This window comes from Metopolophium dirhodum, chromosome 7, assembly GCF_019925205.1.
Source record: "Metopolophium dirhodum isolate CAU chromosome 7, ASM1992520v1, whole genome shotgun sequence".
NCBI lineage: Eukaryota > Metazoa > Arthropoda > Insecta > Hemiptera > Aphididae > Metopolophium > Metopolophium dirhodum.
Window position 1 is genome coordinate 6,079,449 of NC_083566.1, and position 16,678 is coordinate 6,096,126.

The 16,678-nt window shown below is 29.0% G+C and overlaps 2 protein-coding genes across 5 annotated transcripts in view; one reads left to right on the forward strand and one right to left on the reverse strand.

The window, feature by feature from the left end:
* LOC132948112 (3-hydroxy-3-methylglutaryl-coenzyme A reductase) overlaps positions 1-4,746 on the forward strand; it is a 31,238-nt gene extending 26,492 nt beyond the window's left edge. For both annotated transcript variants that reach the window (XM_061018428.1, XM_061018429.1), the window contains exons 9-16: positions 165-358; positions 1,735-1,929; positions 2,010-2,254; positions 2,325-2,502; positions 2,600-2,706; positions 2,772-2,976; positions 3,577-3,881; positions 4,557-4,746. In XM_061018428.1, coding sequence (XP_060874411.1) covers positions 165-358; positions 1,735-1,929; positions 2,010-2,254; positions 2,325-2,502; positions 2,600-2,706; positions 2,772-2,976; positions 3,577-3,881; positions 4,557-4,632 — 1,505 coding nt within the window. In that variant the 3' untranslated portion in view covers positions 4,633-4,746. The remainder of the gene's footprint in view (positions 1-164; positions 359-1,734; positions 1,930-2,009; positions 2,255-2,324; positions 2,503-2,599; positions 2,707-2,771; positions 2,977-3,576; positions 3,882-4,556) is intronic.
* Positions 4,747-7,190: 2,444 nt separating this feature from the next.
* On the reverse strand, positions 7,191-14,216 carry LOC132948113 (kelch domain-containing protein 10-like). Of its 3 annotated transcripts, none has more exons than XM_061018433.1 (5): positions 14,008-14,216; positions 12,572-12,753; positions 12,156-12,360; positions 11,753-12,081; positions 7,191-8,145 (listed from the first exon to the last, which is right to left on the reverse strand). In XM_061018433.1, the coding sequence occupies exons 2-5, from the start codon at positions 12,734-12,736 to the stop codon at positions 7,624-7,626; spliced, it is 1,221 nt and encodes a 406-aa protein (XP_060874416.1). In that variant the 5' UTR covers positions 12,737-12,753; positions 14,008-14,216; the 3' UTR covers positions 7,191-7,623. The 3 variants fall into 3 exon arrangements, with proteins under 3 accessions (XP_060874416.1, XP_060874414.1, XP_060874413.1); XM_061018431.1 differs by lacking the exon at positions 14,008-14,216 and adding an exon at positions 13,647-13,764; XM_061018430.1 differs by lacking the exon at positions 14,008-14,216 and adding an exon at positions 13,789-13,993 and having other exon boundaries at positions 7,192-8,145.
* Positions 14,217-16,678: the final 2,462 nt, after the last annotated feature.

A 16,678-nucleotide genomic window follows, 5' to 3' on the forward strand; every position in this document is an offset into this window, starting at 1 on the left:
AAAATTGAAAATATATTTCTATTGTTAATAATCATTCATTTTAAAGCATTATACTTTAACAATTTATAAATATTATCAATATATACATTTTCAATAGTATATTAATTCAATCAATTTAACAAAAATAAAAGACGCCCTAAATATTTTTATTTTTCTACATACAGGTCATTTTGTACATGTCCTTGAAACCCAAAAAGATTTTAAACATACACATAGCCAAACTGAGTATCGAAAAGCATCAGTTTATACTTCCAACAAAATGGTTCAAACAGAAAATGTTGATGGTGATATTGTTGATGGTGATAACATTGTGGAAATCAGGCCTTTTGATGAATGTTTAGATATTTATAAAACTCAGGTAAATATTTAATACTTTTACAATAATCTTGGTAAAACATAATTTTTTTCAGTCAGTATTTATAATTATTCTCAATTTATAAATATATGCATATGCCTAGTTAAGATAATTGTTCTACACGAAAAAAGTAATTAAACACAAATATTTCCCCTATATATCTTTTTATGCAGTACAACATATGATTATTTAATATTTTTAATGTAGTCATGTCATACTCACATAATATGTTGTCTCTGTCTTACGTATAGACATAACCAAATTTGCATTTAACAGTTCCAATTTTCTGCTGTTCAATTTAATATTAGAGTGAATTCTGTATCCTCTTGTTAGTTTTTTGTAATGTTTTAATTTTTAAGTAAGTTATGAGTGTTTTTAAATTTTAATATTTCATACACACATTACATAACTAAAAATGAAAATATCCTAAAAACCAACAAGAGGATACAAATAATGTCCTTACTGGAACGTTTTATAATAGGTCAACTTATCTAATATTAAATTCAATCCAAAATTGAAACTACTAAACAGTAGTTTAGATATGTTATGCTTTAATAAGATGGATACAACACATGCGGGCGGGTGTATAATGTATACAATTAGAAAAAAAATTGTTTTAAGGAAGGCATTTTGTGAATCCCTTTTAAATTAAATACCAATCATATGCATCACAAGCGCTCGCTTTAACATTACAAATAGTGTCTCTTTAATCCAATCATTAACTTTATAATTACTATTAATATTTAAATTACTTATAAATATTTAGATTTATTTTTATAAGATTTTCTTAAATCTATAATTATTATATATATTTATTGGGCTTATTTATGTAATTATGTTAACATTTGAAAAATTAAGTTATTGATTTCTATTAACTACAATCAAATAGTAATGGGAATTATTATATTTAGTTAGTGTGCGTATGTGAATGAGGTTAAGATGTATTATTTAGTCATATAATGGCAATATTATTATATATCAGTTCATCAAATTTAAAGTAAAAAAGCTTATTTCAATATTTTTAATTAATTCAAGCATATATTGTGTAATTAGTAATTGCTAATTACACTAATTATTATTTTGGTATAAACTATTAAAAATAATTATTAATATTGATTGTGTTATCCTTAGCGTGTTGTTTTTACTATTTTAGCCAACTCATAGTGACTATTATTTTATTAATTCCATTAAAAATATTTATGTTACTAGTACATAACTTTTTTCTGTACTTCCAAACTTTTATTACATAAAAAAATACATAGTGGAACACAGTAATGAATTAAACATGTACCACCCATTAACTGTTATCTTTGCCGTACATATCTTATAATGAGTTATGAGTTTATGACTTATAATAAATATTTATATTTATTATTTAGAAATCAGCTGAACAATTAAATGATGATGAAGTATTAATGTTGGTGAAGTCGAATCATATAAAACCGTACATGTTAGAAAAATGTGTCAATAACCCTGAGAGGGGTGTTGGTCTTAGAAGAAAAATAATTGCAGCAGAAAGCAATCTGACGGAAGCCTTAATACAATTACCTTACATTGGTTATGATTATTCTAAAGTAAGGAACAACTGATCGATTATATAGTAAAGACTAGGGAATAATATTCTGTATGACTATATTATTGAAATTTCTTCTAGGTACTAGGAACCAATTGCGAGAACGTTATAGGATATGTAGCTGTGCCTGTTGGAGTAGCTGGACCATTACTTGTGGATGATGTGTTTTATCAAGTACCCATGGCGACCACTGAAGGTTGTTTAGTGGCCAGTACTAACAGAGGATGTAGAGCACTAACAATGTGCAGTGGCGTTATAACTAGAGTTGTGGATGATGGTATGACTAGAGGACCCGTTGTCCGATTTTCTTCAGTTACTACTGCTAGGTATGTATATGGTTTTCTATTCAGCTATTGAGAATATTGTAAAGTAATCATTCTTTTTATAACATATTAGCGAAGCGAAAATGTGGATGGACAATCCAGAAAAGTTTCAAATAATTAAGTCGGCATTTGATTCAACGAGCAGATTTGCAAGACTCACAAAATTACTTGTGCGTATTGCTGGTCGACATTTATTTATTCGGTTTACAGCTTTTACAGGTGATGCAATGGGCATGAATATGTTATCCAAAGTAAATAAAAGAAAATACTATTTAATATTATGTTAAATAATGTCACCTCGACCCTTAAATTAAATTAAAATAATACTTATTTTAATGTTTTGAATAGGGAACAGAAAAATCACTTAAAGTCATTAAAGGATACTTCCCCGACATGGAAGTTTTAAGTTTGAGTGGTAATTTTTGTTCAGACAAAAAGCCAGCCGCAGTCAATTGGTAATACATTTTTAAAAATTGTATGCATTTTTCCTTTATATTATTTACGTTTATTTCTTGTATAGGATTGAAGGCCGTGGAAAATATGTTGTTAGTGAAGCAGTTGTACCTTCAAAAATTGTCACCGAGGTACTGAAAACTACTGTAGCAGCATTGGTTGATGTTAACATAAGCAAAAACTTGATGGGATCAGCAATTGCTGGTAGTATTGGAGGAAATAATGCACATGCAGCCAATGTTGTTACAGCTGTATACATTGCTACAGGACAAGTAAATAAACAACTATTTTTGTCAATATAATATTACTAGCTGATCCCACGCACTTTGTTGCCCGTAAAAAATGACAACTCTTAGAAAAAATGTGATTGTTCAACTCCTTTTGGGTGTAACTCGTTGTAGTAAGTGCAACTTAGACTTAATCATTTCAACAATGTACAACAGCACAGGCAATAGGCAACGACACGCCGATGAGCGGCTATAAGTGCAACTCAGCCACCTTTGTAGGCAATGTGCGAAAATTTAATTTGATGCATGTTTGTACCTGATCTGCCTGATAACCAATGGCAACCAATAAAATAATAAATACTAATTTTTACTAATTATTTCTCCTATAATCAATAACAACGATTTATAAACAAAAATTTCCATTGTAAATCTCAAAATTCCTGTTTGAACTTACCAGGTCCAATTATGAATCCAAACCTTCCTCTTGAATCACTCTATCAGTTAAAAAAAACCGCATCAAAATCTGTTGCATAGTTTTAAAGATCTAAGCATACAGACAGACAGCTGGACTTTGTTTTATACTATGTTAAGATTAGATTATAATATTTTAGCCATATATTTAATTATTTGCCATCAATCTTTTAGGATCCAGCGCAAAATGTGGCGAGCAGCAATTGCATGACACTGATGGAAGCATTTGGTGAAGACCTGTATGTATCATGTACAATGCCTTCAATTGAGATTGGTACAGTAGGTGGAGGAACTTCATTACCTGGTCAATCTGCGTGTTTGGAAATGCTTGGCGTACGAGGTGCAAACTCTCAAACACCTGGAGCCAACGCCAAACAATTAGCACGTATACTGTGTGCAACAGTTTTAGCCGGTGAACTGTCGCTGATGTCGGCCTTGACTGCTGGTCATTTAGTAAAAAGTCACATGATTCACAATCGGTAAGGGTTTTGTTTTTATTTGTTTGACTATCTATAATACCTCTTTTAATTATTTACATTTTTAAAAAACAATATCATATGGAATATATGGAAAACAAGACAATATTATTTGCCCAAATGAATGTAATGATATTTAAGAGGATTCAACACCGTGGTTTTCTGTTTTTGTCTAACACACGTGCGACATAGTATGTTAGACATGTTTTTTGCCAAACATACCAATTGATCTAATGAAGCGATAAGAATTCTGAAAACAGATTTGAATTTGTCGTCAAGTCTACTTGAAATTGACTTAACCACATTTTTGATATTATCCCCCAAATTCCTAAAAATGTCATATTCAAAAAAAGTATTTAAAAATTCTGGTATTTCAATTTTTGGAGAAGTTAAAATCAAAAAATCAAAAATGTCGGAATGCCAGTTTCAAGTAGACTTGACAACAAATTCAAATCTGTTTTCAGAAATCTTATGGCTTCAATAGATCAATTGAAATGTTTGGCAAAAAATACGTCTAAAATACTATGTCACATTGTCGCGCGTGTGTTAGACAAAAACAGAAAATTACGGTATCGAATCCCCTTAACACCGTTTGGATACAATTTTATAAATTAACTGTAATATGTTACCTTTATAATATAATTTAAGAAATAAAACAAACTCTTTTTTTTTTCACAGGTCCGGTCCTTCTATTCAGAATTTAGAATCAGAACCATGCGAATCAACCAGACAATTTACACACTGTGTGTCTTGAGTGACGTGAAATTAATTTATTTTACTTCATACTTATTACTTAATTCTATTTTGTTAGAATCTATGTTGTATATAAACAAATGGCATTTTATTATATAGTCAATATTTTCTGTGAGATGATGTTTTTTTCTCAGTATTTTGTCAACAACACAAAAAAAAAACCAAAATATTGTGAACTGGTAAAAATGAAATATCAAAAAAAAAAAAAATGAATTGAACACTATAAAGTTTTTTATCAATGAGCTTAGATGAAGCTATTTTAAGTTTAGACGAATAAGAGTGGTTAACTGCAAATGGTTCTGTGTTTAAACTGTGCATATGAGCATATATCTAAAATATACCAAAAAAGTTAACTTTTTAATGATTAATGTTGGTTGTTCACTAATAAAAGAATCATTCTGTATTAAATATTTTATTTACAGTGTAAAACTTGTTAGTTTCTAGAATACCATACTATCTCTGGGCCATGGGTTCTATAAGTTTTTAAGACAAATAACATAAATTATCAGGAAAAGTATAAATCATAATATAAAAGAAATTGGAATCTTCTCACTTAGTGGTCACGACTGCTGTTGATATCAAATTTATTGCAGATGAGGTGTTTATTTTAAAAGTAATTCTGGGTTCCTTATTTACCTAGTTGCGCCACATTGCTAAACATAAGTATTATTTCAAGGTTCAAATAAATTATTATGTAAAGTGCCTTGTCTGTGAAGTTGGCACCCAAAACCTCTTTATCCAATCGTCTGAATTAATTAAAAAGTGTAGCAATATTTTGCAAATTAATTGCAAATAATGCGAAATCAGTTTATTGAATTTTAAAATACGTCATTCAAAAATTATAAGCTAAATATAATATCTGACAACAACAAAAAAACAATTTTAATATTTACCAATAACAAAAAATATTGATTGCTAAATTCTAAAATCCAATTTGTAAAAAATTGTCACATTTTCAAATGGATATGGTCAAAATTAAGGGACTCTTAAATTACCCCATAATATTGTATGGTTTGTTTGTAAATACTAAAAACCAATTTACAAAATATCTCTACATTTTTCAAATCGATTGGACAAAGCAGCAGTGTGGGTAGGAGGGGGGTAAAGGAGCTACTTCATATGTTTTCGGAATGATTAAAATAAAGTTGAAATAAAAATATGTTACCAGGTATTGTATAGAATGCCTAGGAATTAAACAGTTATCTTATACTCACGACTTGCCAGCAACATGTAGAGTGTGTGCCCAGGGTTGGGCAGTATCGCAGGTACATATTATACATATATCAAAAATGCAATTGCATCTTGTACCACGATACATATTTGTTGTGTGTATCAAGTATCATGATTCACTATATATTTTATACTAATATAGTAGTTTCGTGTTACTTATTTTGCAAAAGATACCTGCTTTGTATTGCATAATTGTTTATACATATGTCAAAAATGCAACTGTATCTTGCACCATGATACATATTTGCTGTGTGCATCAAGTATACATAATTCAGTACACATTTTCTACTATAATATAGTAGTTTCATGTTGCTTATTTTGCAAAAGATACCCGCTTTGTATTGCATAATTGTTTTAGAACTTTCAAGTTATAGACATTTGATTTCGATCTGCATTTTTCACAACATTCAAAACTTAAAATAAGTGTGACATTGTTGTCTTTGTTATACTTATAAGATAGGTAGTCTAAAAAAAATATTATACAATTAAATTATGGTGCTCGTATACCTATCAACTCATATAGTTAGAGGAGGAATTTTCGTTCTATTAAAATAAGAATCCACTACCTAACAATATTGTTGTTCTATGATATGAGTGTAGCCGTGTAGGTCTTTCCTTATTAAATAGAAACAAAAAAATCATAAGTACAGATGGACAATATAATGTCAGCGTACAATGTACCATTCGCACTAATAAACCATTTTAGTCGTTCTGTGTCACTGTGTCAATAAGGCTGTTCACGTACTTTCACATATTTATTTATAATTGTTTCGTTTTAATTCTTTTTTAATGGGTTACTTTAATAAACAAAATATAACAGTCCTTTCATTTATGAACAAGACATTTTTTTTAAATTTTTTCTCGAAAATCAAACGTCTGATTTTACTGTAAACGTATTGTGTATGACATGCCTTAAAAAAGAAAAAATGTACTCGGATCTCTTTAGATTTGCCACTAATTTTTGTTAGTAATGTAGGTGTTACCACCTCATGTAACTATTGTAATATTTTTTTTATAAATTAATAGTTATTTTATTATAAAATTATATTTAGAAAGTATACTTATATCCTATATCTTTTATTCTTTCACAATGAAATATTATCTTGTATCTAAATATACAAAATGCATGTATCACAATACTCTTTTTTGAGAATAATATTCAACCATGTGAATACCATACCAATTTTAGGTTTCAAAACTTAAGAGAATTACACTACAAGGTCTAATGTAACCCCCCCCCCCCCCCCGCCAATCAATTTTGTAACTCAAAATTGGATTGGCCTGATGTGAATACACAATATTATTCATTTATTTTTATTTTGACATAAAATTCACCAATTGTTGGAAATCAATTTTATTATAATACATTAATACATATAAGAATACATCAATCACAATAGTTTTAAACAATTATAATATGTTAAAAATTTAAGTACAATAATTATGTTGATGAGTTAAGCCAGTTTAAGTCAGATTTATACAAATTACCATTTATATCTAATAACTTTTTTTAATTCTTATAAATAAAATAAAAAAGAACAATAATACAAATTATATCATGTTTAAAACATTAGATTATAATATATTTTATGATTATAACACCATTTGTCTACAAATTTTATAATGATGTAATACAATACAATTGACATTAAAATACCAAAAAAGATTTTTATAAAATCATCAATAATATTTATTTAATATTAACAATATTAATGTTCTAGAAAATTTTAATGAAGAAATGTATTTTTTAAAACAAATAAATTTAACAAATTTTACGCGCTTCAATTATTCGTTCATAGTATTCTTGAGGTAAACCAATTTTTTTGAGACACTCATCACTAGATTCTAACATCTGTTCTTTGAAATAGTAAACCATTGCTTCCCAACATATAACTTTCAATTTGGGTATCATAATCCATGCACTAGTAATATCATTTGAACGGCCACCTCTAACATCTATATCATCGTCAGAAACTATGCCACCATAACAACACATACGACCAGAAGGCGTTACAGCAGTTGAGTGGAAGTATACTGGCCGAGGCATTATACACTTGGTGAGTTTTTCCCATTGCAAGGTGTCAAAATCAAAACGCCAAACATCTTTGAAGGATCGGAAACCATCAAAACCACCACATATATACACCAAATTAGATTTCTCAGGACATTGAACACAACTATGGCAGCTTCGGTTATTCGGATAACCAGGTTTTGGCACCCTGTGGTCGTGTTTAGCAGGAAGGAATTGCCACTGTTTGGTGGCCACATCAAACATATGGATTTTCTAGTAAAAATAATAATATCTGAATATAAAATGCATGAACTTAAAACAATCAATTATTATCATCATTAAAATACACAAATTGGGCTATCTTGTTGTATGCATAGTACTAAGATTTTCAATATAACAGCACCTGCAACAAGCTTTCTGTATACTCTATCGAATCAAGATATAAGAGAGTATAGTTACTTATGTCTTATAGTTATAAACTTATAACATAAGACTATACAGTACATTTTATTGACTTGTTTGAAATTAACATCTGTAGATAAGATCTGGTTAGGCCCTATATTCATTACATAACTTCATCATCAATGCTATTGAGGTATTGTTATAACTAGGGAGTGGATTTAAATGTTCTAAACAACAAGAAAAATGTCTTTTCTCCAATGTATGAAATGAAATTTGGCTTGGAAACCAATATATTAGGACATTCAGAAAAAAATGCATTTTGCATTGAAATCCGCTCTCTAGTTATAACATTTTAAGTGTTATTAAGGGGATTCGATACCTTGGTTTTCTATTTTTGTCGAACACACGCGTGACATAGTATTTTAGACATGTTTTTTGCCAAACATACCAATTGATCTAATAAAGCGATAAGAATTCTGAAAACCTATTTGAATTTGTCATCAAGTCTACTTGAAATCGACTTTCCCAGAATTTTGTTATTATCCCCCAAATTCCTAAAAATGTCATAATAAAAAAAATATTTAAAAATTGTTCTATTTCAATTTTCGAAGAAGTTAAAATAAAAAATCAAAAATATGGGAAAGTCAATTTTTAGTAGACTTGATGACAAATTCAAATTTGTTTTTAGAATTATTATCGCTTCATTAGATCAATTGGTTTGTTGGCAAAAAACACATCTAAAATACTATGTCGCAAGTGTGGTAGACAAAAACAGAAAACCACGGTATTGAATCCTCTTAAATATCACTACATTCATTTGGGCAAATAATATTGTCTTGTTTTTCCATATATTCCGTATGATATGGTAATACACGCGGTATTAGACAAAAACAGAAAATCACGGTATCGAATCCCCTTAGTTATTATTATCAACAACCTATTATTTATAGTCGAATTATTAATTTCAATTTTACTTAAGTCACAAATCATTTTAAATTACAGTAAAAGGTAATAGGTATCAATATTAAATTGTAATGGTAGTAAATATAACCCAAATAATTACTTATTTTTAATAAGTATTAGATGTGTTATGATTTTTTATTTTGATACAACTATTTTAAAGAAATATATTGAAAATTAATAAAAATAATTCCCTATTTTACAATGTCACTGTATTAATTTAATTCAAATTGAAAATTATTCAGTTTGTAATAGTTTTACCAAATTATCTACCCAATTAAAGAATAATTATCAAAATATTAACCCTTTGATTAATATTGACATTTATTTACATAATTTGGTTTGTATGTTCTACTGAGAAATGACATATACATAAGCGTGAGGCAGGGAAGCGGCTGCCTTCACATGCAAGATTTTCCCCTCCCACAAGATCTTCGATTAACGTACTTATAGTACATTGTTTTTTGAAAATATTTGCAGTATGCAATCTCAAAATAGTAGGTAAATAATACAATTATATTGTATTTATCAATTACCGTACAGTATTATATTATATATTTTTAATGATAACTGATAAGGCAGCTTCAACTTTGGTTACTGGTTTGTTCTGTGACAATACCGACTTCTTATATGGTACCTAGCGTCTTAGCTAACCATAAATCAGTCCTTAAATCCTACAAATGTATTGAACAATAAATGTGAAGAACGAATAAAATTGTTCACTAGTTGTGATACACAGAATATATTTCCTAGTGTCTTCATAGCTTTAAAGATATTTGTTGCCATACCAATGACAAGTTGTACCTATGAAAGATCCTCCTCAAAACTAAATATTGTTAAAACAAAATTGCGAATTACTAGGGGTCATGAAAGATTAGATGGACTTAGAAATATGTTTATTGAACAGCATCAAGCATAATATAGTGTTAATTACGAAGAAGTCATAGACGTTTTTAAGTTATTAAACCCTACCGTCAAAAGACGCATGGAACTTAAGTGAAATATATTATTTTAAAGGTTAAGTATTTAAATTTTAAATTATGTTTTCTTTTTAGTGGTTTTTTAAAGACGTTATTATTATTAAAAATTACTGATTGAAAAAACTGTTGTGGTATTTGTATGTTTAGACTAAACGTAAAGTCCGCATAGAGAAATTTACTAAGAAATTTATTATTTAGGTTTAATGAACTATAATACTACACTCATGAGGGAGGAGGAGTACAGACGCCTAGACCTTTTCAGCTATACGGTATTGCCACCCCTGTCAAGATGATATGCGCACGCTTATGGACATATATTTATGTAATCATGGGTTATGATATGGTTATGTTATTTAGTGATTGTACTTAAACTTTAAAATATATATTAGCCATAAAGATGTAAATTCAGATATTGTCAATAATAAATTTAGGCAATATCATTGGAGACTAGTATTGACATTTTAGGAAACAATGATAATCTGTAATAATTTACATCATCGTTTACATTCTTAGACATTCATGATAATGACTAAGTAATATATAAATATTTCATCATTATTTGATACAGTTATTGTTCTGCGGTAATACATTATTTAGTATGGCTAGGAAATATTATTATTAACTTAAAAAAAAATGTATTATCATTATTAACCAGTAATTCACCAAAATTACTTAACATCAACATTGCAGCTAACATAATATTATACAAATAATAAACATAAAATTAAATATGTACTGCCATCTGAAAATGTATGTCTTTCCTACCGACCATGATATGTACATAGCGTAAATTTACATCATTACTTCGTTAAATTTTAAATGTATTATTTTATTTTTTTTAAATAAAATCACTTATTAAAAATAACACATTCATAAAATGGGTTAAGTTCATAAAAGAATGAATAGAATTGAATAAAAAGTAAATTTGTTGAGAATACCATATTTAAAAAGGTATTTTTTCTGTTATCCCGACTTCCACGAGTCTCAAATCCGTTATCCTAACTACCGGCCAATACCGCGACTACCAACTCAATTCTGACTACCAATCCAATACTATTATACCAGTCAGACTTTATAGTTCCCAGTAACAACGTAGTTAATAGTGGTTACCCTGTGACCAACTTGAGGTGGTGTTCTAGTAGCAAGTCGAAGGATATTTTGGTTTTTTTAGTCCGAGCGCAGCGCAGCAAGCGAGTGGCCACGCGGGCATCACTGTAAATAGTTTACGTTCTTTGAAGTTTAATTTTTTCAAGAGAAAGCTTTTCAAGATCTTCCCTAACTTACAAGATTGTAAATTATTTACAGTGATGCCCGAGTGACCACTCACTCGCTGAGCTGCGCTAGGACAAAAAAAAAAACGAAAAAAATCCCTCGACTTGCTATGCAACATCACCTCAAGTTGGCCAAAGCCCACAGGGTAACCACCGGCAACCATGTTGTTACAGGGAACTATAAATTCTGGCTGGTATAGTATCGAGTTGGTAGTTGAGATAACGGAAAATACCTTTAAAAATATAAATGAAATATTTTATACTAACCGAAAAACCATAATAAATATTCCTGGCACCACCTCGTCCGCCACCGAATATGTATATTCTGCCCTTGTAAAATACCACTTCATGTCGATATCTAGGTTCAGGTTCTTGGCCTTCCCCTAGTGACTTATGTAATAACTCCCATTTTCTTGTACTCAGATCGAATCGATGAACATCCATCTCATACTCGTAACCAGATGTGCCACCAATTGAATAAATATATTTACCATCCATTACAACACCTTGTCCATATAATGGTAACGGAACATCTCCAGACACTTCTAACTCTTCAAAGCTCATTCCATTTTCTTTATACTCATTGGCTAAATTTCCTAGAATCATTAAAATTGTATAATAATTTTACTAACGTTTATCATTAATGTAAGTTATGTCATTGAAATCTTACCCAAGTACATGCGGTTGCTACAAAATGCTCCAAATGGAACTCCAGTACCTCCATATATAATGATTATGTTACCAGATAGTGTAACTGAACTAGATGCTAATTCTTGAGGAACATTCTGGCACTTAATTATTTTCCATTCACCTAAATCAAAACAATACTTCCAAAGCTCCCGCATAGCTGATGACACTCTTTGACCAAGAACATCCTATAAGTACACATTGATTATGGTTTATACCCTTAAGAGAATGTCAGTAAGATGGGTTACAATATAATTATATAAACATGGGCAACCAAAAGATAATCAACAGTAAAATAATTTCCATTTTAAAAGCAGAACACTGTTCAACTTAAAAGAAATAATTATAAATATTGAGAATTCGCAGTAATTTGTATTAAGAAAAAAAAATGTGTCTAACGTTTGTTTGAGGATTGAAACCTCCATACGAGAATAAATAGGCATTATTGCACACCACACGATGTCCACTTCTCGCTAATGGACATTGCTGTGGATCAAGATTTTTCTTTAATACAGTGAACTGAAACGGTTTGAATTTGTATGTTGAAATGCTATTATTCGACATTTTTCACTGCATAACACCTATTTAAAACATAAAAAGTAATTATTCATTTGGCCAGGATGATTAAAGAATTTACATAATGTACATTTGTGTCTGTACACACTGAATAGTTAATTTAAAGTACAGGGATGAATTAATTGCTCGTATTTTAAAGGTGTATGAAAATATAGAAATACAAAAAATAAGAAACTGATAATATATTGTAAGCCACATAAGACAGAGTTTAATAATAATATGGACAGGGTTGAATCTAGGGTGGAAACCTTCATCCATGGGCGTAATATTTTTAAAATTATTTTAGGTGTAAATTGTATATTTAATTTTTCTTTTATAGTTTATACATAAGCGGCAGAATATGGGCTAAGTAGCAAACCATATCAAGTTGTTTTGTCATTGAAAACAAAATGAGGGAATTTAAAAAATGAGTTTCATATAGATTTTGACTTTAAATACTTGATTAAAAAAAATTCTTTTACATTTTTAGAAATAGTTAGATGTTTAAAACTATATGTATGATAAATATGTATTATACTAGTAAGTATTCAATAGTTGCTTAATATCTGTAAAATATATTAAAAATTTAAATTAATTAAATATTTATAAATATTAACTGATAATAGACAAATTACCTACAACCCATGAATATATTTTGTGTACAAAGAATTTTTGTTGTTGGAATATTTTCTCTAAAAATACTAAGTTAAGTTTGTATAAAAAAAATAAATATAACTATGAGGTTAATAATCATTAAACATTTTTAATAGTAAATATCTAATGTTAAAAAAAAAAAATTGAGTTACATCTGTAATTTCAATGAAAATAGGGGTACTTTCCTATCCCCAGCCCCGAGTGATAAAATGTTTAGATTTGGTCCTAGATATGTTTGTTTGAAAATAATTAAATTAGCTCTTACCACACTACAGTAGATAAATATTTTGTATTTTTATAAATAAATATAATTGTCAAACCGCTGGAGATACCCTAGTGTGGACCTCATCTGTCCTTTGAGCTTTAACTTTCGGAAACAGACACTGTTAAAAAAAAAATACATATACCTGTTATGGAAGAAATGTGCAATTTGCGTTTGAATAAAAAAAAACACAATAAAATTGTAGAAACTAAAAATGTAAAACTAATAACTGATGTCAACTGATAAGTCAAATACGTCGTATAATGTATAAGTTCTAGAATTAGTATAAGTTCTTGTTGTTTCGGTTAAATAAGTACATTACCACATTCGTTGTTAGTATCAGATTTACGTTTTATGAACTCACTCTTATCAGTCATCAGTGGTTTGTGATACAGTTATAATAATATGATAAACGAATCATGCGAGTATACGCGACTGACATCTACTGTTCTGCGCAGGATTCGCGAATTGAGTGCTTGTAACTTGTAAATTGGTAACTACAACCAATTTCTATAAAAATAAGTAACTAAGTAAGTATGGGCTTCTTCCTGGTTGTAACATGTAAGCAATAGCCAAAAGCATACAGATCAGACGATCAGACAATATTCATGATTGTAAGAGGTAGTTGCCAGTCTAGTCGGACGACCGGTTCTTCGTTGTGTGAGGCTGATTGGGGATGGCCCAGGGAGATTCGAAAATGTATTTTATGCATACCTATATATTTTAAACCGTGATCGTTACTAAGATAAATATTTATTCCGTAAAGTGGGATTTACAATGACTCATACAATTGTCAATTTTTAAAAAATGGTGACTCAAGAATTCAACCAATCTATATAATATTATGTAACATGTTCAGCATAATCGCTGACGACTGGGGGTGATCGGGAGCAGCTATAGTCTATATTGTAAAAAATATTAATATAGGTTATAGGCAGTGGTGTATTGGTAAATATATTTATGGGTATACGCACCAATAAAATATGTATGTAACCTAAACGATCAAATTATACCATCGTATATATTATATAACGTCATTGCAGTTCAATTAGTACATAGTTTTTAACATTATTTTATTAATTTTTGTGTAATGTAATAATAGAAAATAAAACAAAATCAACTCGAATGTCAAAAAAATTAAAATAATAATAACATTATTATTATAGGTACAATCTATAGAATTTTCCACTAAGATTTTTTGTATTCAATATTGGGTTTACTAAATTGAACTTAAAGTCTTAAAATACATTAAACACAACGCATATTGTTATATAACGTATTCAATACCTACTTCAATTGATAAATAATTCATTAATACATAAATTCATTAATACGACTAACGTTTTTTTCCTGTATAAACTATTAAATAAATTTTAAATCTTATTTGGTTTTCTGGTTATTTTGGAAGCGTATACCCGTAAAATAAGATTTTACATTGGGTATACGCTAAAAATCAAAAATCTTCTGATGGGTATACGACGTATACCCGCGTACCCGTACCAATACACCACTGGACTTATAGGTACCTAAGTTGTAGCCTGCATAAGTAGGTACTTATATCCTCATCTCAAAGGGTCCCGTAGGCCGTAACCAGTAACGTACGCAGGATTTTAGTTCGGTTAGGGTTTTTAGCTAAGACTAATCACAGACACGGGGCTGTACAATGGCGCAGGAACTATTTTTCATGAGGGGGGGGGGGGCAAAACATATAACACTTAACAACTATTATATTATATTTATTTGTGATTTATATCATAAAACCTTTCTTAATATTTTATTCTATTTTAATGTTGATATAGGTAGTATATTATTATAATATAATATAAATATAAAAACATTATATATTTATACATTTATATATTGAAACAAACATAAAACATATTTAGTTTATACCCGAAGTTATATTCAAAAGTAACAATGTATAAATTAATATAAATTAATTAAATATAAATAATGTACATACTTTATACTTTAAAGTTTAAATTATATTCTATAAAGTATTAAGTAAAACAATACATAAATAAAAATTACTCAATATGTTTATTGTTTATTATGTATTATGTAATAATAATAATATTATTACGCAAATTCATACATTCATGAAAATGAGACCAATTTTGAATACGTAAACGTATAAATTAAACGTAATTTACGATTGTATACCCTTTAATTTTAATGTAGTAGGGGGGGGGGAAATATACTTTTGCCTCCCTTGGATTATATCTGAGGGGTCAATTGCCCCCTCTGCTCCCCCTCTTATCTGACTCCACCGGGGCTGTACATAACACCGATTTTTATATATTATTAGTAATTAGTTAAAACAAATAATACAGTTTAAGTTTCCAATTGAACCTACATTTGACCTGGTCATCTATAGACCATAGATTAGAGTACATTATTAGAACCTCATCAGGCCGTTATAAACATGGAATAATTGTTACAACTTACAGCGATTGTGGCAGACGCTTAAAAATGTTCTTAAGACAGCCAAAAAAAAAAACATAAACTATGATTCTCAATTTTATAACTATTAAAAATGACTAACAATTAATGTGTATTGGTTATTTTGGCCATGCCCCCATGCGTTATCCATGGTAAAGATAAAATATTTTTTTGTAATATTCCCTTTAACTTAATATACTTACCGTACTATTGGGCTCTCAGACTCCACCCCTTATATATATATCAAATAAATAAAACAAAAAATACATAGGTATGCCTATGCAATGCACCAAACACGAATTATAATAGTGGACTTTTATTTTCTGCACTTATAATTTTAATGTATAAAAACTAGAGTGGATTCTTCTAAAACACAAGAAAAACTGGACTCTTTAATCATTATTACTGGCTATCAATCATAATGTTGCAAAACAAATAACGTTTGAAAACACTATTGCTGAATTTGCAAAAGAAAAAATAAATAGATATTGTAATTTATCATAACTTTGAAAAAATTGTGATTTTCCGATTAAACTTGTATTAATAAATTGGTAATCAGCTCTTCAACTACGTTTATATATACTATATAGTAT

Bases quoted from the DNA above. Each gene is read 5' to 3' on its own strand.
- LOC132948113 (XM_061018433.1), bottom strand. From the start codon at position 12,736: ATGTCGAATAATAGCATTTCAACATACAAATTCAAACCGTTTCAGTTC. The intron at 12,361-12,571 runs GTTAGACACATT...GTGTACTTATAG, and splicing joins GTTTCAATCCTCAAACAAAC to GATGTTCTTGGTCAAAGAGT. The intron at 8,146-11,752 runs GTTAGTATAAAA...TATTTTTACTAG, and splicing joins ATATTTATTATGGTTTTTCG to AAAATCCATATGTTTGATGT.